Genomic DNA, 27477 nt, shown 5'->3' with positions numbered 1-27477 from the left:
TCAGTTCCAACATCAAAATAAAAAAGTTTTCTGATTAATTAAAGATTTGATAATAATTATTTGGTTTTAGTATACTGACATCTATCGGATGTAGGAGAGAATGACAACGTACAGGGTTTATTTTTGGCGTGATGGTTGGTAGCAGTAGCATTCGTATAAGTATATTGGCATGCTTTGTAACAACCTTGGAAATTGAATAAAATTATCTTGAAGATATTTTTGTGATATGAAAACACAATTGAAGTGAAAACGGAGGATGGAGGTCTGAGTGTAAGGTCTCTGACGGTAGCGGCTAGTCTTGGTAGGGGAGTTATCAGACCAAAGGTTAACTCGCCCTGTGGCTTCCCCCTGCGAACGTGATCAGAAGCGAAGAGGTTACTATAGTAACGGACACCAGCGTTGCAAACCTCTGAAGAACAGAGCGGATCTTGAACGCGCCTCTCACGTCTCTGCGTTGTGTTTATGATGTCGCTGTAAACGACGAGGTCCGTTTTAGACAGTCACAAACATGTATGCTTGAGCTTCTGTACACTAAACATTAGGAAGATGGAAGATACTTCATATATAAAAACGAAGCAGAAATTGACTGACTATTCGTAAGTATAGCTATGTAATTACCAATCGTTTTCAATTGAGTTAACGTAAGAATACCTTCTAACTGTCAGATATTTTGAATCGAGCAAATCCCCAAAAGAGTCTGCACGTCACAAAACGCAACATTTCTAGTTCTATATAGAAAGTTAACATACAGCTGTGAGTGCAAGCCTGTGAACCCTTTAGCTACTAGTGACTTAATATGTAATACATGTGCAGGGTTGGCAGCGAGTTAAATGTTGTCTTACTGCAGATTTTTAGATCCACAGAAAGCATAGAAAGCAACGCAGCCACAGACGAGTCTCCTCCTGGCGGTGAGGCGGAGGTCCACAGCCTCCCACACACGGCATCATACACCAGAAGAGAGCGGATGATGCCCCCAGAAGAGAAGCTGGGCTATTTTGAAAGTCGAGCCCAAGCAATGGCTGACAGCCAGCAGGTATATATAGATTGATTACAATGTAAGATAATATAGGCTTCTATTCAGGCACCTTAAATCACCTGTATTTCATTTGTAATGGTTACTGTCATAGGGCAAACCCCAAATGCTGTCTAGTCTAAATGGGAGCTACCCGGAGACGACTAAGGATGATGGCCCTAAACACAGTCACAAAATAAAGGTCCTGTCACCTCTGAAAACAACAATTTGCTAAACGTGATTGAAATGGTGGTTAAGATCACTCTGTATGTCTCAGAGTGATCATCTGATCTATATATCTCAGAATATGGTCTTTACAATATTAGGTCAATAATGTTATTTTGGATGAATGTTAGATGCTTTTTAAGAATATAATGTACTCATATGGGGTGAAACTGAGTATTTGTTTTCTAATCCCATATGAGGCATGTGTATTGTGTTGATGCGCCTTACTGGCAAGACAATTTTCCCTAGACTAGACTATAAAACAACCCAAAAGCAACTTAATTATGACTTGACTTGATAACAGCCAGTGATTACTTGTCTCCTCCCAGTTTGATGCTTGCATCAGTGACCTTGTGCGGTGTGTGGCCCTGGCGAGACTAGCACATGGAGAGAGACACCTCAAGATAGCCCAAGCCCAAGTTAGGCTGGCTGAGGCTTACCTTCAGTTTAAAGGTAAGCTAGCAAGTACAGTCGATTTATGACCAATCACAACAATTAAATACCCGTAACATAAAAAGCATATATTTATTTGTTTGATGTGTAAAGCATCTCTAAGATGCTTTTCGCATGGAACAAATTAATAAATACTTTTTTATGGTGGGTGACTTGTGGATAATTAAATATCAAACCCTTATAAGGAAACAGCAGTGAATAATACCAGCACCATGTTAACTTCAGGTTGGGGAGCGCAGGCCCAAAAGCACTCCTCCCTGGCCATGGACCTGCTCCTCTCTCACCCTGCTCCCATCTGCTCCGATGAAGACGGGCCCCTGGTCTTCACATGGCTTCTCCGCAGCGGCCTGGTCCAGGGAGGCGCTTCCATGCTCACAGGCAAATATCCTTTGGGGGTGACAGGCAATTGTATTACCTGGCTAGCCATGAACTAACCCAGCCTCAACGAGATGGCCAGATTACATTCAGATGAAAACATGCAAGATGGCTATTCAAATGAATATCCTATTATAAATGCAATATATCCTTATTTCTATTCAGCTTGACGTTGAGCACTGTATGATAATGATTATCCTGAGGGATCAAATAATTTCTTTCTTAATATTAAATAACACAAAGTGGACCTTGACAGTTGTGACCTTGAAGGAAGCAGAGGCCTCTTACCTGAACACGGGCCGAATCCTGGAGGAGTGTTACGCACAAGGCGGCATGGACCAGGAGGAGAGGAGCAAGACTGAGCTGCAGATATCCACCGCTCTGTCCAGGTACACACCTTTAATAGCATTCCCAGATTGAAGAGTACTTCCCCTATCAGCTGAGGGGTGGCCTTTACATGCATACATGCTGTAATAGATATCTATCTGTATCAAAATACTGATAACTTGTCAACCTGAACAGTTATCATATATGTTTTTGAATATTGTAAGACTTGTGTGCCCTCCTTAAAAGGCTAAAGGTAAAAAGGATTTCTGGCCTAGTTTTACAAGTGTCCTAGGCCAGAGGACTGGCTTATATATTGGGTTACCTGGAATTAGGTTATCCAAACCTTAGCAATTATCATTTGATGGTGAACACTGTGACCAGGTGTAAGTTGGGTAAAGGCACCAAATGATTAGATACTGCGAACCCTTCTCAGCAACCCCCCAGGACCGTCTCTAGGTTTGCGGAACCGGGGACTGGTAACACTAGGCCAGAAAGACTTTTATCCCCCCATAAGGAGGGCACACATACTCAAAAACATTATAAAAAAAACCAAAATAAATAACAATATTTTGTTACACAAGTTTTTGAATCCCCTTAATCCTTATAAGTCAAGAGTTTCGGTGACAACTTTCTACCCTTGTTAACTTGGTTGCTCTTATTTTCTGCTCTTAACAAATCAAATCTTACCTAAAGCACCTTTAAATTAGAGAGCTACTTATTTACTTACTACCAACAAGCAAGCGTTTGGGCTCGCTGCCAGTGTACTGCCGGAATCTAACTCGCCTCTCCCCTAATGGTGAATATGCAGAATGTTTTAGATGCATCAATAGTGCCAAAGGAACATACTCCATCTCCTGGAGGTGGAGTATGTGGGTGTCATGCTAGAGGCACCACTACCATGACCTCTAGATGACCACAGCTGCCTCGCCTCATTCACTTCTGAAGTCAAATCATTGCTTCTTTATTTGCACATGGGACACTTTCCTTCCCGCTTCATAGGAATATGTGAATAGACTTATTATGGAGAGGTACTAATTTAGCTTAATTTTATTCCCTTATTGCAACATCTCACTTTGTGTGCCTGAATTAAGTTATGCCATAACTCTCCCAACCCCAATAGCCAGATATTCAACTATAACTCTCGCATTTTATGGGTAGTTTTTCTGCCTTGTGTACCTCATCCTAAAAGACCCAAGACACCAATACAGAGAAATTCTGAAGCAGTGAACCCCTGAACTATAACGAAGCGGAGATAGAAAACGTATTAGCATTTCAGTATCGTACCCTAGAGCATCCGTTAGACCGTACCGCTCTTGGGTTCACTTCCACCTGCAGCTCCCAGCATCCATCCTGGATTTCAAGATTTAATATACGAATTGGAGAACACTAAAATGCTCTGCTTGGAAGTTGCCTTTACCTTCCAGTAGGGGATGCTCAAAGCAGTAGTCCTCATCATGACCACCAGTCAATCCAGGGGAGCCTCTATCAATAATCAGCCTCCCATAGACAAAAAGTCACAAAGTAGTGTTTCAATACTTACGATTTACTGTTTCAGGAGATGTTGAAATCTTGCTCCTGCTGAGGGACATAGCCATGACAATATGCTACAGACTGTGTCAAATTAAGAATAAAGGTGATCAAATAAAATAAATCATGGACTGAATAAACTAGTGAAACAAACAGAAATACTGATACATAATCCATGGTATTTCTAGGACTATCTCACTCTGAATGCCCCCCCCCCCCCCCCCAAAAAAAACCAAAAAAACAAAACACAAATTACACTTTAGTGCATTGTCAACATAAGAATTTGGATTTCCTTAAAGTCATGAAAATCTGTTTTGAAGTAATAACTACGATTTTGAGGTCCAGCATGAGCCCTGGCTGGCAAGATGGCTCTGCTACAGGCAGGGAAACCCGCCTCGGCACGAATCATTAACTGGTAAACACATTGGTGCAATCAATATCGGCAAAGCTACGTTAAACAACTTTCGAGTTTGTCGAACGTTGTAACCAAGGTCACACGTGTGTGTCTTAATATTGGAGTGCATGAAAGAGTGCATGAGAGAGAGTCTGAACGACCTGTGATCTGCTGTGAGCCAGAATAGTTTTTTAATCTTTGGGTTGCCAACGTTATAGTAGGCTAAAGTAGACCAAGACCTTTATATTATTTAATACAATATTTAGTAACCGGATTTATATTCCCCATCTCCCAAATGCTTATAGTCAAGTCAGTCTTTAGGGCTGGATATGAATCTCAAAGTTTCTACCTTAATGAAATAAAATATTAGGCCTATCAAACACAATTTGAAACAGTAAGTTATCAAACAAAAATGTAGGCTATTTATTTGAGACTTAGCTGTGCCACGTTGTAGATATTATCATTCCACCCAAAAGATTCCAGACATAATACTCATCAATGCTGGAACATTTGATCAGGAACATATATAAATTACTATGATAAGTTATTTTCGGGTTGGTATTGTTTGTGATATCCATCTCTTCTGCTGTGCGCTGTCTGAGGAAACCTTCTATCAAATGCATCGTAAGCCCATCCTAGAGTGTAGGGAGGTTTGTGTGTTCACTGTTCACATAAACTTATGTGTATGTGCTGAATGGGCGAAAAATATGCATTAGAATCTGATTTACTTTGGGGAGAGAGGGTTTCCACATAAATTCAATGCTACTGTCATCAAAATCTTTCCAAAAGATCTTCGTTTACCTGGATGTGTGGCTCTAAAGTGGCTCTAAAGGTCGTTTACCTGGATGTCAATGTAGTCGAAAATGCCTGTTTGCCCACAAGATGGCGACATTTTCAAGCAAACCAAAAAGAGTAAGATTTAACATAGCCTAAATGTTTATTAATTGCCATTATGAACATCTAACAACACATTATTCGTAACATGCTTTAAGGTGCTACAAAGGTTTCTGCAGGAAATTGGAAGTGCTGTTGGATGAAATATCCTTTACATGAGAACCCTTTTAGTGTTTTCTGCTGTTGCTGTATTCCTTCTTCTCTTTGTGAATTCATTGTAAGTTGTTTCCTCCGAGTCTCATAGCCCAAGCCTAAAGCTCGCTCTCTGCTGCACGCTTTGTTTTGACTCCCTTTACTCTCCCCTCCTTTCATCACCTTCTGATCTTAAGTTCCACTAGCCAACCTTTAAATAAAACTTGGCTCACTGGCTTACAGCTTCGGCCAATTGATTAGATTTCAAGAGCTACAGAGAAGAGTGTGTGGAAAAAGCCTGTACAAAGAACAATACGCCAGTAACACAATATATATTTGAAATGCTGAAAGCAGCACAGTGTACAGCATACTTTAAGTGAACATAACATAGGATAAACCAGCAGTCGTAGTACACGTGACGTGTCTTAGACCAGTGCACATTTGATTCACTCTGTAGTAAATAATCCTCCCTTCACGTCAAGTTCAATCTCTAAGTGCTTGTTGACTTGCTATTGGTTATTGGAATAATGTGCAGACTCTGGCTGGCCTGTAAGCTTTGTAGATCTCCGCCAGTGAGGCGGTGAGTCATCACTGGCAGGGTCCCAGAGACCTATCAGTCAACACTGTTGTGATGGGGAGGGGTCGCCCCCCCCTCACTGGAGTCTGCTGGGCCCCTCCTCCCACATGGATCAGGTTCATACACCACAACTCCTTACTGAAAGATAGACATCACATTTGAGTGTTTCATTTGAACGTACATTTATCCACCGACTACTGCCTTCTTTCAAGGTGTTAGAGGACTCATAGTTATACGTGGCAGTTTGTTACACATGGTTGAGGCTATTTTTTATTTCACGGCAACAATGGTGAGAGCTACAGAGGGTGATGTCGCCCTCACAGCTTGTAGCAAAGTGTACATCTTTGAGGTTATTATCTTCCTGCCAGCCGACTCTGAAATCAATTTAAGCTGGGCCTGTTCCCTCAGTTTCCGTTAGTGTGGGAAGGATGTCGGGTAAATAGGAGGATAGAAGGCCATTGTCTCTAGGTCTGCTATGGGCAGCCTCAGGAAACACTGAACCATAGTGCTGGCGCATGCCATGCTGCTGTAAATCTCACACAGTCTCCGCTGGCTGCAACAAGGCATGATGGGAAGTCATGTATTTTTCATGGAGGATGGAATGCTAATGGTTTCGGCCGGGTTTCTCTCTCTATGGCTACACGCCTAGACGAACGAGGCATGTGTTGCGAGCTACCATCTCTTCACTGCACGTGTGGAGGGATTGATTTAGGAAAGGGGGTGGGTGTCTCCCGGGCTGCGTGACAACCCTCTTAGCTGCAGATGGAATGGGTGTGAAGCAAGTGCTGGTGCCCTCGGATGACAAAAAGCCAGCAGTAGAGTGTAGATCTGAATTCATTATAGAGAACCATGAGGTGGCTTGAGCCTCCTGGGACTCTGAGCTTTTAGCACGTGAGCAAGATGGAGCCTGCCTCCTGGCCAAGGATCTCTGGGTCATCCGTTTGTCCGGCAATTCGCCCCTCCTTCCCGCTCTCACAAGGTCTAATGGTCCTTTTGAGTCGTATGCCATACATTAAGGTTTTAATGTTTATATTCTCGGACCAGCTTGGCAAAGCTGCAAACCATAATCTATATTTGTGGTTTGTGGAACATAAGTGCTCTGTTGTTTCTCTGCTTAATGCACATCATGGTGATCTGATTACTGACCTTGTTTTCCTTGTCCACTGTGTTAGACCGATAAAAAAACAAAAACAACAACCAGTTTTGTGCAATGTTGCTTGGTACACTGTTGGGAGTTGGAGTTCAGCAGGTCACAGCGTCCTTTTTATTGAGCAGCAGCAAATCCCCAGACACTAGACACTACAGGAGGCCGATAAAATGTTGGATGCGGCCATGGATAACAACATGGCTAACCCTTTCTCTATTACAGGCCACACTGTGTGGGTTTCACTGGCAGTCACACCGGCCAAAGCCTTCTCCTAAGTTCCTGGGGTTCAGAGTGTCTCCGGCGATCTTAAGAAAGGCTGGCTGCTTATTACCGCTAAGATGGACCGAGCGCTCTGTCCATAATCTAGGGGACACAGATCTGAATAACTCCTGGTCTGAATCCATGGCTTATCTCCTGTCTCTTCGCTGTCTGCTCTGAAGGTTGTACCAGAGACAGGGCCAGCCACTGGAAGCCCTAGCTCAGTGTGAGAGGTCTCTGCAGCTGCTGGGCGACCGGGGGGATTCCGGCGAGACCTGCTCCGTCTACAGGGACATGGCGGCCATCGAAGAGTCCCGGGGCAGTTTGGACCGGGCCATAGAGCATCTCACCAAGGCAAGGAGCCACACGTGACCCACACACAAACAGACCAATGTTATCCACATATTAACACGTAAATGGGTTCATGAGCTTAAGCGCTAGTATGTTGGTTATGTGAGTTGCTGTTGTGATCTGAGAGTGATGGAGGGTGATCTCTGGGCTTATTTCCATGCTGGCGTTTCCGCTAGGCTCATGCCATTGCTGTGAGTCAGAGCCCGGGGGGGCCGGACAGAGCACACATCGCTCACAACCTGGCCATGGTCCACTCCTCTGCAGCCGAGCCCCGCCACACCGGTGAGTCTATTCACGGAGCAGCAGACCATTGGCTCGTTAGGTTTGACCCCCCCCCCGCTGGGAGCCTACATGTTGGGGCTGAGGTTCACCTGATATGAACCCCCATCGGTTCAACTCATTTCTTAACTCATGTCTAATGATGTCACCGGATCTAGCTAAGAGGATGGATTGCTAATAGTTTTGGTTTGAGAATTCAGCACAGACAGTAATCCAATGAGATTCTCCTTATTACATGAAATGAAATAAAAAGCAAAACTGAATCAAATGAATGATTGGTAACATGTTTACCCCCGTCTGGCACCAGAGTCTGCAGCTCTCTACTTTGAGGAGAGTCTGGCTGTTTACAGAGACACAGCCGGGACACAGGACCCCACCTTTCTCACCGCCCAGGATGACTTCTGTCGCTTTCTCCTGATCAACGGACAGAAGGAGGTGCCTCCCCCCCCTCCGACCCACCCACCCCACTCGTCGACACACACACCTGATTCATTTGTCACGGGAACGTGGCCATCTGCTAATGGGAGTGTTTTTGCTAACTGTGTGTGTGTGTGTGTGTGTGTGCCAATGCAGAGATGTGTGGAGGTCCAGAAGGCGTCGCTGGCTCCTAAGCGCTGTGTGTTTGGGGAGTGGAGCGCCGAGGTGGCAGACAGCATGCAGCTGATTGGCGGGGTGCAGATGACCCAGGGCCTGATCCGACCGGCCCACCGGACCCTGAGGAAGGTACTCATACCAGAACCCCCCCCCCCCCCCCTCCCCCCCGCTATGCAACCCAGCACCCCCCAGGACTTGAAACATGTTGGCGACTAGTCATGAGGTCCCCGGTTTCGATTCCTGCCATTTGCATTCAGGCCCCCTTGAGCCTCGTTGGCTCCTTCCTGCCTTTTATCAGCTGGATAAAAGCCCCTCGGAAATTGCTACACCCTCAATAGAGTACACTGTTTACCTACCGAAGACCAAAACACTGCGTTGACCTTTTCTTTTTTAGCCACACTATTTTTGGAGGCACTTATTAGCAAGATTATTATGAACAAGATAGCCCAGTAACAGGCAGGTTTGCACACACGGACACACACACGCACGAACGCACGCACGTGCACACACACACACACACACACACACACACACACACACACACACAGAGAGTCCCTCCTGTGTTGGGGAGATCTATTTCCACTGTGGTCTCTGGGGCTCGGTGCAGTCAGAAGCAGCATGCTAATTCTAGCGGACGCAGCACAGAGTGTGGAGGGCCGCGCTGGCCGGTGTAAAATATCCCACGTTACGACTCTGTGGCTTCCCCTGTTTGGACGGAGGCAGGCAGCTGGTCCTCACAACACTGAGGGACAGGAGAGCGGAACTACGGGATCTGGTTTCAACCGGGGAGATCCGGATTACCATCACACCGCCGGAAACCCTTTTCTGTTAACTTATAAGCAAGTCACGATCTTCAAGATTGGGTCCATGCTTATGAGAAAACATATCCGTCATAGGTTTAACTGAGCTCAGGGCAGTGTCGGGCTGTCTGCAGCACACCTGGGCCATCCTAGAGCAAGATATCTCACTCCCACCTGTCCCCTAAACACCTGTTTCACCAGAGGTCGGATTAAGCTGTGCAAGTAAATGTACTGACTATGGATAAGAGCGTCTGCTAATTGACTTAATAAGTCACTGAGATAGTGCTTACCCTCAGCATCTGTTAGCGTTTTACGGCTTTCTACACTCTCGCTAGGAATCTTGTTTATTCTTCATACTTATATAATGGATGAGTCATGTTCTCTATGACATGTGTTTCTCCTCCTGGGCCCCAGAGCTTGGTTCCTGCAGCAGCCAAGTCCTCTCAAATGCCCCAGTAATCAGTAACGGAGGGGCTTTCTGTGCCTCTGCATGTGGAGGGCTCTGGTTGCCGTGTATTTGTTGTTGTTGTTGTATCTAGGTGCGGAGATACAAGCAGGGTGCATCGGAGGTTTCAGCACTCTCTCTCGCTCTCTGTACTCTGCCTCCCTGCTTGTGTGTGCCTTGACAATGCCTCTCAGTGAAGTATCGCTGATAAACAGCAGATGTGTCGGGTCAGGATGTTCCATGCTCGGGCTTGACGACGGTGTTACTTTGAGGGATGTTAATATGTTCCAATCGTATGTTGAAGGATGCACTCTTCTGCAGCATTTAGTTGTTTTGAGGTCTCTCCAGCATAGTGAAGGCCTGGTTCTCGCTCACGCTCACACACACACACACACACACACACACACACACACACACACACACACACACACACACACACACACACACACACACACACACACACACACACACACACACACACACACACACACACGTTTTCTCAGTGAGAGTGAGAGCCAATGTAAGAACAATGGAATACACACAGACCTGACATTTTCCTCCTCACTTGGTGCTTTTGGAAGGAAAGAAATTGTCATCCATTACATCAACCCTAGCAACCATGAAAACATCCAACAGGCCAGATGGATGTGTTCCAGTATCAACGGATCCAAAACAGGGGGAAACACTGAGCTCTCTATTTTGCTGGCTGGAAAAGAACTGCAAATGGCTGCAAATGTTTGGGTAGCCTAGAGCATCACTGTTGATAACTCACTATGGGTTTGCTAAACGTTTAAAACTCCTCCACTGGTCAGAGAGAAGGAACTGGGTACTCCTCCACTGGTCAGAGAGAAGGAACTGGGTACTCCTCCACTGGTCAGAAGAAGGAACTGGTTTCTCATCCGCTGGTCAGAAGAAGGAACTGGTTTCTCCTACACTGGTCAGAGGGAAGGAACTGGTTTCTCCTCCACTGGTCAGAGAGAAGGAACTGGTTTCTCCCCCACTGGACTGAGATAACTGTGGTGCCGGGGGGCTTACATGTCTAGGCCTGAAAGACACAATAAATGATACCCCAGCACAACCCAATCTCTTCAGCGGTCAACACGTGTTATGTGATGCCCACTCTGGGATTATTACAGGGGTATTTTGGTCTATCCTCATGCATCTTCATGGGAACTGAGATGACCTTCTGTTTCTTTCGTGGCTGTTTTAGTGTCTGGAGATCCAGAATATCATCTTCGGCCCTCAGCATAAGAAGACGAAAGCCACGCAGAGAACGGTGGACATGCTGGCAAGGTACTTTGATAATGAAACATGTGTCATGTTTTAATGTGACATTTATGAAGTCCAACGTGAAGGTCAGGATAGTGGGCTGACTGAGAGAGGGAGGGAGGGAGTGACGTGGAGGAATCGAAAGAGCCTGTTGGCGAATGCTAATATGTAGCGTAAAAGTAGACCGTGTAGGGTCAGGTTGTCTTTCTCCTGGGCGGGACATCGTCTCATTCGGGCTGCTTTAAGCTGGGGGGAAGGGAGTCAGGGTGGATTACATCATATTTGTTCTCTCTGTTCTCTTCCAGGGCACCGGAGGTGGTCAACAGGCAGTTGAGACAGAGCACTGCAGTTTCATGACACAAGCCATCGGCCGCTTGGAGACCGAGCTGGGCACAATATATATAAATATTACATATTTATTTTCTATTCGTAGAAAAGAGCTTCTCCAGGCACAAGAAACAGCATTTCATGGTAATACAATGGAGAAGATGTGGAGTTTGTTGAAAGAGCTACAATAAAGGAGTACTTCAAACTGTAACTTTACATTTTTATTTGCTTTCAAAGCACAGATAGAAGAAGTTGTATACTTTTCTCTCTAATCATTTCAATAATTGATACAGTAAATGGGTTACTAAAGCATTCACAATAACAGTGATACACATGCTTAACATGCTGCTTTATTCTGCTTGTTTGTTCAAACGTCAGCAATAGAAACATTTCCAGATTATACAGCACTGAAATGGCATTGCATTTTAAATGAAAACACAAATAACTCCCGTTTGTTCATTATTGCATTTTGTTTCATGTCAAATATTGTTACGTTTGTTGGCACTAGAATGCAAAACATCCCTTTACAGCAATAAAATATCCTTTAAAGCAATGGTATGTCAATGGTATGTCAAATGGATCGAAACAGCAAATTAACCCTACTGTGGGATTTTTTCCTTTTCAGTTCCACATAATCCCTAACTAGTGTTCTGGGAGGTTCATGATCATGATGCAGCTAAGTAAAATCAAAACACATTGCTATAATTGAGGAGAATGATGAGTTCATGACATGAATTACATAAAACTACATGGAATCCACAGCTTGTCTCTTTGCTAATTGATCATCTGTTAATCCAGGAATAACCATAAGGGTGAAACAAACACCTATCATAGTGACAGTGAGCCCCAACACACACTTCAGCAGACACACGTCAAAGCATTCCATCACGATATAAAGTGAAAGTGCCACACAAAACTGCAATTAAGTTATTAAGTAATGTGTCTTTTTGTCATCTATCAACCTTCCCCTTCTGTAATCAACCCACGAGCTCTTCAAACACTTTTTCATGTTTTTCCATGATATTCGTTTTTTTGTACTCTTTAAAACTAAGTTGAATCAATATTTACACCAAATTGTTATAAAACAGCAATGTTTTTATTGGATAGCAAAGGTAGGAGCATCCTCTTTAATAATTGTCTTTAACAGATCAATGCCTCTCCTGCACAACTATTCCCTTTCAGTCTTACAATCAGTGATATAATAATATAATCATAACCATACGAAAATGGATAAATCACTGGCTTGTTTGTCAATAGTTTACTATGATCTGCATCCGAGCTCAACTATGTATGATGAATACACATGAAATACACTTTTTATTCTCAATGTTACAATTCTTCCATTTAGTAACATAATGTCAAGCAAATATATTTAAGTGCAGCACCGGTTAGTACAAAAATAAAAATGTCTAGTGAGCGTTTATCATTAAAAGAAGACCAGAAGCTACAAAGACTAATGTCATTGAACAGTGATTATATTGATCATATGATAGTAACTGCAAGCATATAAACCAGTTTGCCTACAGTGTTCAAGGTAATGTATGGCATTAACTTGTGTGCCTTATTATTGCGATTATTACAGAAAAAGGGCTTATCTTGTAATCAATATCTCTTCAACTATCAACTACCAAACATGTCTTAAAGTATTGATGGTTAGTTGATTTTATGTTCCCGGGTCAACGGTAAAATAAAATGTATGTTACGATGAAAGCACAGCAGTAAGAGCACTAGTCCCTATTACAGCACTAGTCAAACAAGGATGAATGTATCCTTGTATGACTAGTGAACTAAATTCTACTGAATTGTTAAAAAATAAAATAGGGTAAGTATCCATGATAATTTGATGGAGTATTAATTATTGGAAGCATATTAAAATAGAAATCGCCTGTCAAATAAAAGAGATGTATCAAATCTATTTTTTAATCGTCTGTTGAGCTTTCAAGATATACTGTTGCAACTTTCTTTTCATGAGAAATCTCGATAGGACTAGTCAGCATTTGAGACTGCAGCATTTGGCCTGAGCTTGTTTGATCTACCCCCTTCTGGAAGGTGAAGGACCTCTCTTCCGGCCCCAGCTTGATGTACCTCTCGGTTGTTTGGGTCACAGATCCTCCCATAGCTGCCATGTCCTCCGGTCCTCCAGCGTGTCCGCTCTGCAGCTCCTCAGACACCTGGAAGCTGTAGCCCTGGGCACCGCCCTGGGTGAGGAGTGCCTGCAGCCCGGGGTGAGAGGACTGGAGGGAGGCTAGTATCTGTTCCTCGGAGAGATCCCCCTCTTCCTCCTCCAGCAGCCCCGACTCGGCCAGGCTCTGAGAGATGTTTAGCTCTGCCGTGATCGTCATGGATCCGTCCTCTTTGGTGTGCTGTACTCTTTTGACGTCCACTGACATATTCTGGGGGCTTTCCCTACTGAGTCGTGTGAAGTAAGCCAGTTCTTCCTTCAGGGGCCCCGACACTGAGTCCTGTAGGCTATCCAGGGCCCCCTCTAGCTGTTCCTTTGGGTCCAGGGACTCCTCCTTCAGGAACCCCAGCACCTCGTCTTGCACCGTGGGCGAGACCTGCACTTCCTCTTCAATGATGCATTCTGGGAAGCGCTCTTTGACATAGGAGCCATTCGGTGACATTAACCTCGACAGTTCGTATTCCTCAACTTCCTCTGCAATCATTCCTTGCTGCGCAAGCCCTTCATCTTGATAATATCTCTCATCTGATAGATCCTCCAGGTTTGCATAATGGCCATAAGACCCTATCCCAAGTCCCTCGTCGAGTTCGGAAAGGTTTTCATCCGGTGTGGAAACAAAGTACTCTTGAGACCCTTCGTCATGGCCGTAGTACGGCGAATCAGTCTCCTTGGAGCTCCTGGAGAATTCGTCACCCTGTATGAATTCAACCGCGCCTGTGTTGCTGACGTTCGACGTACGAGAGTCAGCTTGTTGCCCTTTTTCGGCATCACAAGGAGCCCCCTCTATGTCTTCGACCTGACAGTACGTCACGGAGGAGGGCCGGGGCCCCTGGGAGTCCTGCTCTGCATCGTTACGGGCATCCACCAAGGGCGTCTCCATGATCTGGATGTTGACCGACTTGTTGGCCATGCCCTCGCTCCCCCGCAGGCCGCTCAGCAGCTCTTGAATCATGCTACCTGTGGGCGTGCCCTGGATGTCCTCCAGCGATACGGTCGTCTCTCCTCCACCGAGGAGCGCGTCCAGAGCAAAGTCCTGGGAGAGGTCGAGCTCCTCCTCCACCTTGGACTCCAGTATGATCTGCGTCTTCGTGGAGCCGTCCTCCTGCGCCGTCTTCTCCACATGGTAGGTCAGGGGAGAGTCCCCCGCTGGGCTCCCTCTGGGATCGATGCCTGCAGGGCGCATCACTTGGCTGATGATGTCCTCCATGGTCACACTGTCCAGAAGCTTCTTCTCGCTTGAATCCACCGTAAGCCCTTTCCCACGTTTTCCCTTCAAATCGCCTTCACTCACACATACTCTTTCCTCCATTTCATCTCTTACTTTCTTTTCGCTTTCCATCTCTGCGGTAACGTCGCCTCTCACCATTGGTGGTGATACCGTTCTCATTGATTGGGGGGCTTCCGTGTTGGAGACCACAGGGCTCAGTGTTTTCTCGACCTGTGTAACCGTTTGGATTCTAACAATCTGTTCTTCCTTTGCCTTTTTCCCAACAGCCCGACTACTCTGCTCATCGTCCTTGGCTGCAGGTTTGGAAGGTGTGGCTGCAGCAGTAGCTGCTGTAGATGTTTCAACTCGGGCTTTATTGAATGAAAGCATGTCCCTCCTGGCTGCAGGACTCTGATGCTGGCCCCGGGGGGAGACGGAGATAGGGATGACCCTGGAGGGACTCATGGATCCAGAGGCGGGCCCAGGCGATCTCCTAAGGTTGGAAGCGAGCTCCGTATACCTGACATCTAGATGCTGTCTGGTGGAGGGGCCTGCTCTCTGGGTGTAGGGGAGAGAAGGCCTCTTGATTTCTGGGACATGGAAGGAAGACAATATGAATGTACAAATAATGTCAAATTACGATCTAGCTATGATCTAGCATTTTCTAAAATTGGCATATATGATAATATAATATATAACACCAATGCTAACTTAATAATTAGAATGTGTTACAGTACCTATTATTCTTTCTCTTTGATTCCCCATTCTGTGCGTCTCTTGCACATCTCCTCTATTGGCTTCGAGGAGAGACCTGAGCAAGCAAAAAAACAATGTTATTCAAGCCAAGGGTAAAACACTTCATTTCAAAGTATTTTTAGTTAACCCCCTGCCTTTAGAACAAACTTATGTTTGAATACTCCTGTGTTAAACATAGTTGAAAGCAGATACCTTACAAGATGATTCAAATCATTCAGCTCTGCCATCTCAAAGCACAAGCCTTGAACATAGAACACATGAGGCTGACATGAGTACCCCGGGGAATGGGCTGCACAGGGGTCAAACGTACCATTGAAACCAAACAAAAAACTAATCAAAACGCCATACGCATAATTACCTGAACAATTATTTGGAAAATCTGTTCATATTTCCCTTGGCCGTATTCCAACCAAACTCAATTCCTGCGAGAGCAACTGTCCTTCAAAAGGAACGAGCCCCTCTTGGTGAGCGTGGTAAAAGAGCAAACTAAAAATAACAACCGAGGTGCTTTTTCTCTGCATGCTCCGCTGCTTTGCTGTGATTCTGAAAGCACGGCTCATGACTCCGGGGGTAGCTTCTGCTCTGTCTGCATGGAGACATTCCACCTATTTCAAATATGCAAAACAAAGACCTGCTGCCATGGAACAACTGGCCATATACAGACATGTTGCAGCCTTTTATTAGCCTTTTAAAATCATCGCTGTCCTCCCTTTCACTGACATGTCATTTGGGATAAGACTTTTGACTTTAGGATGAATACATTTCTTATAGCAGTTACCCAGTATGAAATTACTGCCATAAAAGGTAAAAATGTATTAGATGTTGTTCTAGCCAGCTACAAGCTAATAAACAAATAAGCGGAGAGGGAGGCCTTCTCATAGCCTAGAGGAGGACCAGCAGCTGAAACATTAATAGACCACTGAGGGATTTTAACTGATGCCGTGACATATGTCTTTACACAAACAAATATAGGCTACTAAGCAGATAAATATATAAATGAACGTATCAACTGGAATTCCATTTTGAAATGCTTTTACGCAACCAAAACAAGTGCACATTTATGAAAAATACATTGCAGTTTTATAAGAAAATTTGGTTGAATAATAGTTAAACCGTGATGATCATTAAAGAAATCAACAGATGAATTACCTTATCTAATATTTTATTAGAGAAAAAGCTTTTGTAACAAATATGATTTTCTATGAACAATGCAATAATCAATGCAGCTTGCATTACAACACACTATGGAAGTAGGTGAAAAATAAACAGATTTAGTTTTTTTTTTCTTTCTAATCTTTTTTTTCTATGTCATTAAAGAAAAAGCTGCTCTTCGTCAATTATAAGAATAAGAACTTGTTCGTCGTTCTTGTGTCTGGCTGGGAGTTTGCGTGTAGGCTGAATCGCAAACGCATCCAAACAAATCAGATTGGCCAATACACATTGAAGATAAATAAATATTTTTAAAACTACTCAAATTATCCCTCTCTGTCAAACAGAATGTTGCAGGAGGCGAACAAATGTAATTAAAAAAAATATATATATAAAATACAAAAAATATATAACATAATTTATTTTTTATTTTTATTCCTTTATTCCTTCCTCTAATTTGAATCGAGACGGAATCATTCTAGACAGAATCGCGATGCATCGAAGAATCAATTATTTTTCCCACCCCTATTTCCAATGCAGTTCCAATAATTTGCTCCACATGCTGAGCACAGCCACGAAGCCAAGAGTTTATGATCACCAGATTTGGACAATGGGGAAACATTTTGTCGAGTTATTCATTATCAATATCCTTCTAATACAATTATTATTTTCAAAGGAACCAACAATACCCATATTGGACGACACAGAGCCGCTGAGCTGCCTTGGTTGACAGAATCCCCGGGTCTATATTTATACCAAGAGGAACCATCGAGTGGACATTAGGACAACTGCAGCTAAGGCCCTTTCACGGCTTCAAGACCCAGCCAGGACGCATGCTGCTTGGGTTTGGATCATTTCACTACCGTCAACCCCTCCTCCTCGCCCTCACTCGTTTACAATGAACACGCTCAAAAAGTCAACTGTCAGGGTAAGTGTGGGGTTGAAGGGGTGGGGGTGTAGTTGAAGGGGTGGGGGTGTGGTTGAAGGGGTGGGGGTGTAGTTGAAGAGGTGGGGGTTTAGTTGAAGAGGTGGGGGTGTAGTTGAAGAGGTGGGGGTGTGGTTGAAGGGGTGGGGGTGTGGTTGAAGAGGTGGGGGTGTAGTTGAAGAGGTGGGGGTGTGGTTGAAGAGGTGGGGGTGTAGTTGAAGGGGTGGGGGTGTAGTTGAAGGGGTGGGGGTGTAGTTGAAGAGGTGGGGGTTTAGTTGAAGAGGTGGGGGTGTAGTTGAAGAGGTGGGGGTGTGGTTGAAGGGGTGGGGGTGTGGTTGAAGAGGTGGGGGTGTAGTTGAATGGGTGGGGGTGTGGTTGAAGGGGTGGGGGTGTGGTTGAAGGGGTGGGGGTGTAGTTGAAGAGGTGGGGGTGTGGTTGAAGGGGTGGGGGTGTGGTTGAAGGGGTGGGGGAGTGGTTAAAGGGGTGGGGGTGTAGTTGCCCGGTTGAGATCTGCCTTTCTTTCATATCAAAGCGATAAACGGTCATCATTAACTCAAGTCGAGTAGGAGTCCCCAGTTCATCGGGCCAACAGCCCCCCGTCTCTCAGACACCCCCATGGCAGGTGACCCTTCCTGAGACGCATTGTAACCGCGGGCTCACCTGTAGGCTGCCACCTCCATGCCCAGGTCCATCTTGACCCGCAGGAGCTGCTGATGGTCCCACAGCTTTGCCTCCATGCTGTCGGCCAGCACGTTGCGTTCGTGCTCCAGCTCCTCAATGGTGCTCTAAAAAATACCACAGAGGCACCCAGCTGCGCTTTAGTCTGGCCCACTATGGCTGCATTAGAATGTGATGGGCTGGTTAGTCCTGGTTTATCCACTTCACTAGGCTGGAGGTGGTGTTTCTGGAATGTATGCTACTGTGTATAGTTCAAGCCTTGTACTTAAGCATTCTGTTGAGTCTTGCTCCCAGATCACAGTGCTACGGAGCCCGGGAGGTGACATGGGAGTGTGATTTACTTAAAGCGTGCCTGTGACTTACTGAAGCGTGCGTTTGATTCACTTAACGTGCCCGTGCGAGATATAAAACACATGCGCGCTTTATAAGAAAATTTCGCCTTTGACCGGACATTGCCTAGCACTTTCTGTCTGAAACTAAAAGGTTGCCTTAATAGTGATGAACCAAGCGTGGTAAATCATAGTAATTCCGGCTTAAACCAAGCCAAGCCCTGATGGCAAGTCCAATTGGATGAACTCATATAATGTGATGGTCCAGTTTTGAACTATGCAAAATAATTGCAGTCGAAAGGAAATCAAAGGTGATCTTTAACACGGGGCAGTCACGTGGACATGCTGTTAAAATGCAGCGGTTGAGCGTCCTGCTTGGCGCCATATATAGAATGGTAATAAGGATTAGTGGATCTGGACACTAATTGGTTTAAATGTCTGGCAATGCTGACTGCCATGCTGTGCCGTGCTGTGCTGTGGATTAAATTTGGAGATGTTGTTATGTTGTCATTGTTGATACTACAATAGCACGTGTCCCGTTTCGAGATGCATGAGCTTATTTGATCCATGGTTGGTGAAGTAGAATAGTGCGCAAACAGAAGCGCACGCAAACAACAAGCTCACCCACGGCCCTGGATGCTGACGATTAGCAGACATTGTGGGCGGGGCTCATGGTGGATTATCCAATGATGGGGTCAAAAAACACTAAGGCCTACTACACATATTTCAAGTCGTGTAAACTGTGCTCTTGCTTTACTCGACGTCCATACTACACATGCTTAAAAAGAAAAAGACACCACAACTAACTTAACAAAACAAAACAGAGGATTCAGTACGATTCGGTCTTCCTACCTGGTAGTCGCTCAATTCCATCCGGAATCTGTCCTGCATGTGCCCAAGTTGTTCTTCAAGATGGACTTGAATTTGACTTTGCTTGTGCGCTTCTATGCGTAATTTGTCAAAATCTGCTGCATAAAGCATCTTCTCCTTTTGGAGATCGTCGAGCATCGCCCTGTCTGATTGAATTGATTGCTCAATTTCTTCTACTTGGTGTTGATACATTTCAAAAGTGTCCATCCATCCTTCCGACACACTACGAGCGAACTGTTGCACCTCTTCCGGAGAGACCACCGGTCCACCTTCTTGGTGATACCGGGTCATGATGGGGACCACACGTGAATCCAGCTGGCGGCGGAGGTGTGCAGTTTCTTGTCTGTGTTTTGCCTCCAAATGTTCATATTCGTTCTCCAGTTGAAATAAACGCTGTTCGAGGGCAACGTGGGATTCGTTGCCGTGTCGAAGCTCTTTCTCGCAGCCCTTTAACGCACCCCCTATGTCCTGGCACACCTCCGTCTCTTCCCGGCGCAGAGACTGCACCGTCTGGACCTCCCTCCATAGCCTCTCCCGCTCCATCTCAGCCTGGGACTTTTCAAAGGACAGCTGCCCCACCATTCTCCTCAATTCGCGCATCTCACTCATGTAGCCTTTATCCAGACCCGCCGTCTTCGCCTGCCGAAGTGTATTTATTTCTGTGATGAGGCATGAGTTTTCATCCTCCAGTTGTTTGGTTCTGCACAAGTATTGAGAAAGTCTGTCGTTGAGCTCCTGCAATTGATGCTTTTCGCTCTCAAACGTTCTCCCGAAACGCTGCATTTTGTTTTGTAGTCAATGAGTTCCTCTTAAAAGTTTAAAGAATCGACACTGCTTAAACAAGGCTTAAGACCGTATGACCTGGTTGAGTTTGTAGAAAGAACTGAGATAAAATGTGCAATAACTAGCCTATACCTACCTAGGACAAGTGCAGAGGGCGGATCCTCGTTTCAAGCTGTTTTCTTGGCAGGCGTAGCTCTGGATTGGGCCTCTACCTCTGACTCTGTCCCACTCCGTTCCGAGCATATCGGTACAATAGCGCCCTCAGGTGGGCAGAAAAGGAACATTCATTATTCTGAAACAATATTGCAAACACGTAGCGTTATCGGCAGGCAATGCATGTTTACCTTTACCCTTATTTATCTCTGTGATTGTGTAGCCTATATTAACGTCTTGATGGAAAAGCCATCAAGACGTCTTACCCATCCCAATTAAAATAACGAAGACAAAAGGAACATAGTATTCATTCACTTTTTTTATTCCAAATTTCAGAAAAAAAGAAAGACAAGAAATTCTCAAGATACACATTTAGAGATGACATGTCAAAAATTTCCCATCTCGACTATAACCGTGAAAAACGTTGAGGCTTCAGATACAAAAATTGAAGACAGTTTTGCAAAGCTTCTGATCCCCCCCCCCCCCCTCAATCATTGAATCACACACGCAAAAGCTTTTTGTGAAAAAGCTAATAAAATAATAATAATATTAGATGAAGGCCCCCTCTGAAGTTATTGGAATATAAATCATGAAAAGGAAAGCATGACAGTGATGAAGTCCAAACACCTTATTGCAGTTTGAATGCACTGATGCAACCTTCAAAACCCTGAGGCCTGCATGAAGAACGTTCTGGAGAAAGCAGATAAAGAGAGTAGTGAGAAGGATGCTTCACCGGAAACCTTGGTTGTCAGTCTTTTCCAAAAGGTACTTTAGTTATACTGCAAATATATATGGTCGTATGTGTTGACAATGAGTCTGAACCGAAGCTACCCGTAATCTATGAGACATCGTCACCTACTGATGTCCACATGTGCGTTATACATTGGGGTGGCAGTTGTTTATATATGGTTGCATTTCGCCTATTCAAATACATTTTTATTTAAACTGGTCAAAGTCATTTTTAATGAATAGTTGACAGAGCAGATTCTGTATCAAATCTATGTGGCTATCATTACAGAAGATGCATCCTAAAACACCTAACACATACATTCAGTAACAACATAAGCACACTTTGTCAATGGGGACCTATTGATACCAATCTTAACCTCTTTATACCCATCTTTGGTATGAACTGGATGAACTGGATGGATGAACTGCTAAAGATGACAAGCAACCAGTAACAATACCTTGACACTGTAATGGTTCCACTCTGTCTCTCTGTTAAATCGGTCTCTGAGAGTCTCTAAAGAGGAGTGGAGCTGATATCTCCTCAGTAAGTAGCCGGCTGATTGGAGTCTTATCAAGCCAGTCCTGATATTTATTTTTGGTTGTAACTTTCCATGTTCATATTTGCCTCCTTTTTTTCTGTATGCAATCTACTGTAAAACGTTTTTTAACAAGCAGCATTATTGTAAGCAGCAACAAAAAACCAGGCCAGAACCGTTTGCTGAGCAACCGTGGACATGATCGTTTTTTAAATTCAGAATGAATCGTATTGGGGGTTGAACCAACTGTTAGGAAATAAAATGTAGTAATAATTAGAAGACTAGAGAGAGATAGGACATGAGATTCAGCAGGTACACACAGAGTGGAAGACACTGTAGAGGGTACACATGTGATCACTGGAGAATTGGATTGGAGCAAATAAAACAATCTCATTCAGATTTTGGAACAGACTTTTGGTTATGGCATTGACCAGGAAGCCAGTAGGACTCCTGAATTTAGATGCCCATTGTGGAATTCAGTCAGTGAATGAAAAACTTTACTGAATCTTTATCCAACTTAATGTATTGAGTAGTTTAAGGATGCCACAGCATGTATAAAATGGAGGACATTTGAGAGCATTGAACGTCTTGTCAATGAATAAGATGATTTTTGTGAAATCATGTTTCCCTTTTAAATGATTTCCCATGATAAGTGAAGTGCTATCTGAATAAATGCTTCATGTGTTGACTACATCTATGCTATCCCTCTTCATAGTAAGAGGGAAGTTGTAGACTGTTATATATCTGTAACTGTAAGATGAAGACAGGAGATGGAATGCCTGATGGTGTTAAAATGTTCCCAGGCCTCTTCTGATATATATATTGAAGTGTTTAAAATGATTTAAACTGCAGGAACAAAAATCTAGTAAAATAAAATGAAGATTGGTTATTTTTCAAGTCAATTTCTTCTAATTGGCAATCGACATCTGCATCAGATTTTTGTAAAATATTAAATACAATATTTGACTCCTGTCCTTGATTAAAAGCCTGTCTCTACCAGAGACATTAATCTGAGGCTTTTTGAACCGGCTCAAAACAACAAGTGTTTTTATCCATAGCTATTGATTACAATGTTAGGACAAAGTGGCACTGGAAGCGTCAGTGAGAGGTCCACCTCCTGATTCAGGTGGGCCGGTGGTGCTGATGCTGAGTGGGAGTGTCCAAAGGGTGAGGGGTGTCCGGAGACCTTCCAGAGTTATTTTAAACAAGCTCATGCGGAACGAGTGAGATGTATTTTTTTTCAGATGCAAACACGTATTTTAAAAAGGGTGAGGTAGATATATGAAGAAAACAAAAAAAGGTTTAAGTTCCAACATGATGACGCCACAGAAAATACAAAAAAAATCAAATAAAAATCCAAGTTTATACTGAATCATGGGGCATTTATACAGTGATTTAAACTGATATCACAAAAGTAAAATTAGAAAAATAAATAAATAACACTACAGAAAGAAAAAAATAACAAAAAAGAAAAGAACATTTCAAAAAGATGAGGAGAAATCCTTCAATACATTTACTAGTCAGCCTCGGAGGAAACAGACGGTTTCCATGGTGATGAAAGGCGATCCTTTCCCTGGACGCTAACTCGTCCTTTATTTGGTTTTACACAAGCAACGAATATGAATAAAATAATTTAAATAGACCTGTTCTCACTTTCAATCATTAGCAGGTCAATGCAGGAGACAATGCAGAAGCTTGCAACCGTCGATGGAATACAAATAAAAAAGGTTTCATGGTTTCATGGTCTACAATATGGGGGCCGCTAATCAAGGGTTAACTAAGGCAAATAAGATTAACCCAGTGAGCCCTAATCAATGTGAGAGGCAAGAGATGGATGGGTTAAAACACCAGATCTGGTACCAAGAAAACGTACACTAGAGCTAGTCCTGGCATCTAGAGGAGGCACTGGGGGAAGCGGATATACCAGACACAGCGACCAGAGAGGAGGAGAGGAGAGGAGGAGAGGAGAGGAGGGGAGAGGAGGAGGGAGGAGAGGGAGGGGAGGAGAGGAGAGGAGGAAGAGAGAAGAAGAGAGAAGAAGAGGAGGGAGGAGAGGTAGAAGGAGGAGGGAGGGAGGAGGAGAGGAGATGAGGTGGAAAAGAGGAAAGAGTAGGAGAGGAGGGGAGGAGAGGAGGAAGGAGGGGGCACTATTGGAATCAACAAAGCCATAGCAGGGTGGAGGCAGAGGGGAGGGGCAGCCGAGAGAGGAGACGATTGGTGGACAATCATGAGAGGGTGTGTGGAGAAAGCAAAGCTCTTTAATTGGACCTGAGATTGAGACGCTACCTAGAGGCAGTCCTAGGTGCAGTGCTAGACACAAGAGTACAAAAACACGGGTGCAGAAAGTACACCCTCAAACGTCGAGCTAAGGTGTCCATTCAAAATAATGATAACATTTGTCATAATAATATTAATAATAATAATAATAATAATAATTAAATCAAATAATTCCAAAAAATAAAAAAATAATTAAAAAAACTTTATAGAAAATAAAAGGCATAGGACAAAATGTAGTGTTAGGGAAGAGATCTGGGGGGTCGGAAAAGAAAAAGTATCTAAAATAATCCTTTTTTTATGATTTTTCATTTTTAGACATAGTGAAAGTTTAAGAAATGGACTGCAGTGAAGACCGTAAAATATCAAACCTGAAGGATTTCTTTATATATATATATATAGATTTCTATAATATGTATATATATCGCATCCAAGAGAAAAAAAGGGATAAAATAGCAGCTTTGTTCTGTACAGACATAGACGTGAACATCTGAACTGTAAAAAGGTTTTCTTTAAAAAGTGACCGACTGTTTATATGTATAAAATGGATCCTGCAGTCTAACATAGAGCTCTAAGACCTATATATACACATACATCTGAAATGTATTGAGACAAACCACGCCTCCCAACGAGACCTTTTGCATTCCAAAGTTCTCAAGGCTACTGGGATCCGACCCAAACCAATTCCTCTTTGTTTTAATGTCCCAGCTCTTTATCTGGGCTCTTTGAAGTCAGCTTTTGTGCCATTGTGTCCAAACAACAGTACTTCAGTGAGTGATGTTACCACATCAAATAAAGCCTACCAGCAGAAGAACAACAAGACTTTGATTGAAACAAATACAAAAAAAAATGTATATCATATTCTTGTTACATTAAAACATAAGTGTGAGAATGATGGTTGACAGACTACATAGACTCTGGTGATGAGTGTGTCAATAAAACAGATACATTCCTTTTCACCCTTTGATGGGTGAACTGAGCTCTAAGTATTTGTGGAAAACTAGAAAAACTCCATTGCTCATCCATTCAAGAGCAGAAGACAGCCTTTGATTCTGTGAACTGTGAGACCTTGCTGTTTACTGTAAATGATTCTAACTCTAACTGGATTTGCATTGTGTCATATCTCTAAACCAAGTAATACACCAGTGCCAAATGCAATGCAGATCATCAAAATACCTCGACCAGAATGCCCAAATTAATTAAAATTGTACCAAGCAGCAAATTAAATAACTGCAGAATAATTGTAGTCCTATTTATAAATTGCATACATTTGTACAACATTTGCCTTTTTGTGTATATTTTAACAAATACTTTATTTTTGCATTACTTGGCAACTGGTGACTTAATAATTATAGAAATAATTAACAAAACTATTAACAACTAAATTGCCAGTATAAATACGCTTGCTAACTAATTTCAACCCCAGTCAGAACATATACTGGGAATCATTTTTGCATCCATCCTATCAAACAAAGCCCCAGATAAGCCCAATACCTCGATGCTCAGGGAGTATTCAGTACAAAGACAGGATATGAATTCATATTCATAGGATATGAACAAACAAACAAACGTCAAATGCCATTCCCATTGAACTTGGGTCATCTCTAATCCGCAGCCTTGTGTTTGTGTTGGGAGATATTTATCTTGTTTAAAACAAATAAATGAAATATAAAAACAAATAAAAAGGTTGATTTGGCAAAAGTTTGGCATACATATAACAGCCGTCTCTCCATCCAATAGGACGGGCTGCTAAAGGATCCACACACATAGAAATATAGACTGGAAACAGAACCCAGGATCCTAGTCCAGGGTTTAGATCTGTGGCATCCTCAAATGGTTCGAGCTGCAGTCCTTAGATGCTCATAAAATAACAGAAAGTTATATTAATGGAAAGTCACTTAAAAAAAGTTTGAGATATATACCGTAGAGAGAGTCACGTGTTCGTATAAATACACACTGAAATATCCACAACATCCTTTCTAAAAATCATCAGAAAAAAGTGCTCTTCTGTTGGATTTGCTGGCAGATATGCTATGAAGTCATTCTCTCGTGTTCGTGTCTTACAATATCTGTAAGCCAGGTGAAATGCCTGCATTATTTCCGGTAGTTTTTTTTTTTTAAATCTATCCATTTTTTCGTTTAAAGACTTATGTAACAAACGCTGCGCAGTACAGGCTGATCAGGTAGGGACCCCCGCCCTCCACAGTGCCCCCTGCTGCGGACCCCCCAATGCTGCGCTCCAGTCTCCAGGGGTACACATCGCTCTGCTCGCATCCAGCGGGGCAAGGGAACGTCCCAGAAGAGGAAGACCCAGGACAAGGGAACGTGCGCTCTGTTCCCATCTCTCCCCCCCCCACGTCATCCCGGATCCTTCCAGAGAGGCTGGGGAGCAGGAGGAGGGGAGAGGAGGCGTGTCCTTAACCCTGTTTAAGAGGCGGAGGCTGGAGGCGGGGTCTCCAGCGTCTGGCATCAGCAGGCCGAGGACTGGGGCAGCGGTAGGGTTCGCTCGTTCTTGCGCCCGCCGTTCATGTGCGCGTACGGCTGCAGCTCGTCGAAGGCGGGCCGCAGCCGCACGGCCGGCCCGTTGGCCGCCGCCTGTCCCGAGTGCTTGTCGGCGGGGGGCCCCGGGGACGCCGAGGCCGACGACCCGCCCGCGCCCGTCCCCGCCGCGGAGGAGGACGAGGCCGAGGTGGCGGGGGACGCGGGCCCCCCCAGCAGCGGCGTGCCGGGCCCCTGCAGCGGCGCCAGCAGCTGGGAGGCGGCGGAGGAGGCGGTGGCGGCGGGCGGAGTCGCCGCGGCGCCCGCCGACGAGGAGGAGGGCGTGGGGACGGCCGTGGGCCGCTGGCTGGACACGGGGTCCAGGGGAATGTTCTCCATGTTCTCCACCTCCATGTCCAGCTCCTCCGTGTCGGGGGGCTTGTTCTCGTCGCTGAAGAAGAAGCTCATCTCCCTGAAGGGCCCCTCCAGGTCCGCCGTGATGCTGCTGATGATCTCCAGGAAGGCCGGCCGCATCTTGGGGTTGTACTGCCAGCACATCCGCATCAGCTCAAACCTGGGGGCCGAAACAAACACCCCCGTCACTGACGCCCCAACGCGCTGCTTCAGCAGTCTCTCTTATCTCACACACACTAAGTGTGTGTGTGTGTGTGTGAGATGGTTTTGTGATTCGACTCACACTTGAAGGTACATTATCTTCAAACGTGAGTAGAATCACAAAACTACAGTGAACGAAACTGGAGCAACCAGTGTGGTAAATGGCTGCTGTATCAGTATACACCACTAGGGGGCAGGATAAGACAGAGCAAAGCCCCTGTTGTTACCGGTTATCATGACATGGTATGTACAGACCCTGTGGAATACTATTTCATTTCAAATCGCGTTCACTATATTGCCCTCTGATGTATGAAGAATTAGTTGAAATGAACACATTTTTTGGAGCAATGTTGAAATGGGGAGATAGAAAGGTGTCTGCAGATGATGTAGGGGTCGATGCAGCGTGAAACCAAGGGTCTTACATCAC

At 44.3% G+C, this 27477-nt stretch overlaps 3 protein-coding genes across 3 annotated transcripts in view; 1 reads left to right on the top strand and 2 right to left on the bottom strand.

Moving 5' to 3' along the window:
- The first annotated feature begins 483 nt into the window (after positions 1–483).
- ttc23 (tetratricopeptide repeat domain 23) lies at positions 484–11513 on the top strand. The gene is made up of 11 exons (XM_079743201.1): positions 484–596; positions 856–1033; positions 1567–1690; positions 1916–2085; positions 2336–2454; positions 7504–7675; positions 7849–7954; positions 8259–8386; positions 8525–8674; positions 11001–11083; positions 11365–11513. The coding sequence occupies exons 1-11, from the start codon at positions 547–549 to the stop codon at positions 11414–11416; spliced, it is 1332 nt and encodes a 443-aa protein (XP_079599327.1). The 5' UTR covers positions 484–546; the 3' UTR covers positions 11417–11513.
- A 169-nt stretch (positions 11514–11682) lies between these two features.
- On the bottom strand, positions 11683–20332 carry synm (synemin, intermediate filament protein). Its single transcript, XM_079744165.1, has 4 exons — positions 19465–20332; positions 18266–18390; positions 15513–15586; positions 11683–15365 (listed from the first exon to the last, which is right to left on the bottom strand). Exons 1-4 carry the CDS (start codon positions 20263–20265, stop codon positions 13306–13308), a joined length of 3060 nt encoding a protein of 1019 aa, XP_079600291.1. The 5' UTR covers positions 20266–20332; the 3' UTR covers positions 11683–13305.
- Positions 20333–20926: 594 nt separating this feature from the next.
- The window catches only part of igf1ra (insulin-like growth factor 1a receptor), a 73649-nt gene continuing 67098 nt past the window's right edge, over positions 20927–27477 (bottom strand). The window contains exon 21 of the mRNA XM_079743256.1: positions 20927–27009. Within this exon, the coding sequence (XP_079599382.1) occupies positions 26427–27009 (583 nt within the window). The 3' untranslated portion in view covers positions 20927–26426. The remainder of the gene's footprint in view (positions 27010–27477) is intronic.

Source organism: Pollachius pollachius (assembly GCF_949987615.1).
Source record: "Pollachius pollachius genome assembly, chromosome: 9".
Taxonomy (NCBI): domain Eukaryota; kingdom Metazoa; phylum Chordata; class Actinopteri; order Gadiformes; family Gadidae; genus Pollachius; species Pollachius pollachius.
Note: the sequence above shows the minus strand (reverse complement) of the source record. Positions and strands in the feature narration are given on the sequence as shown.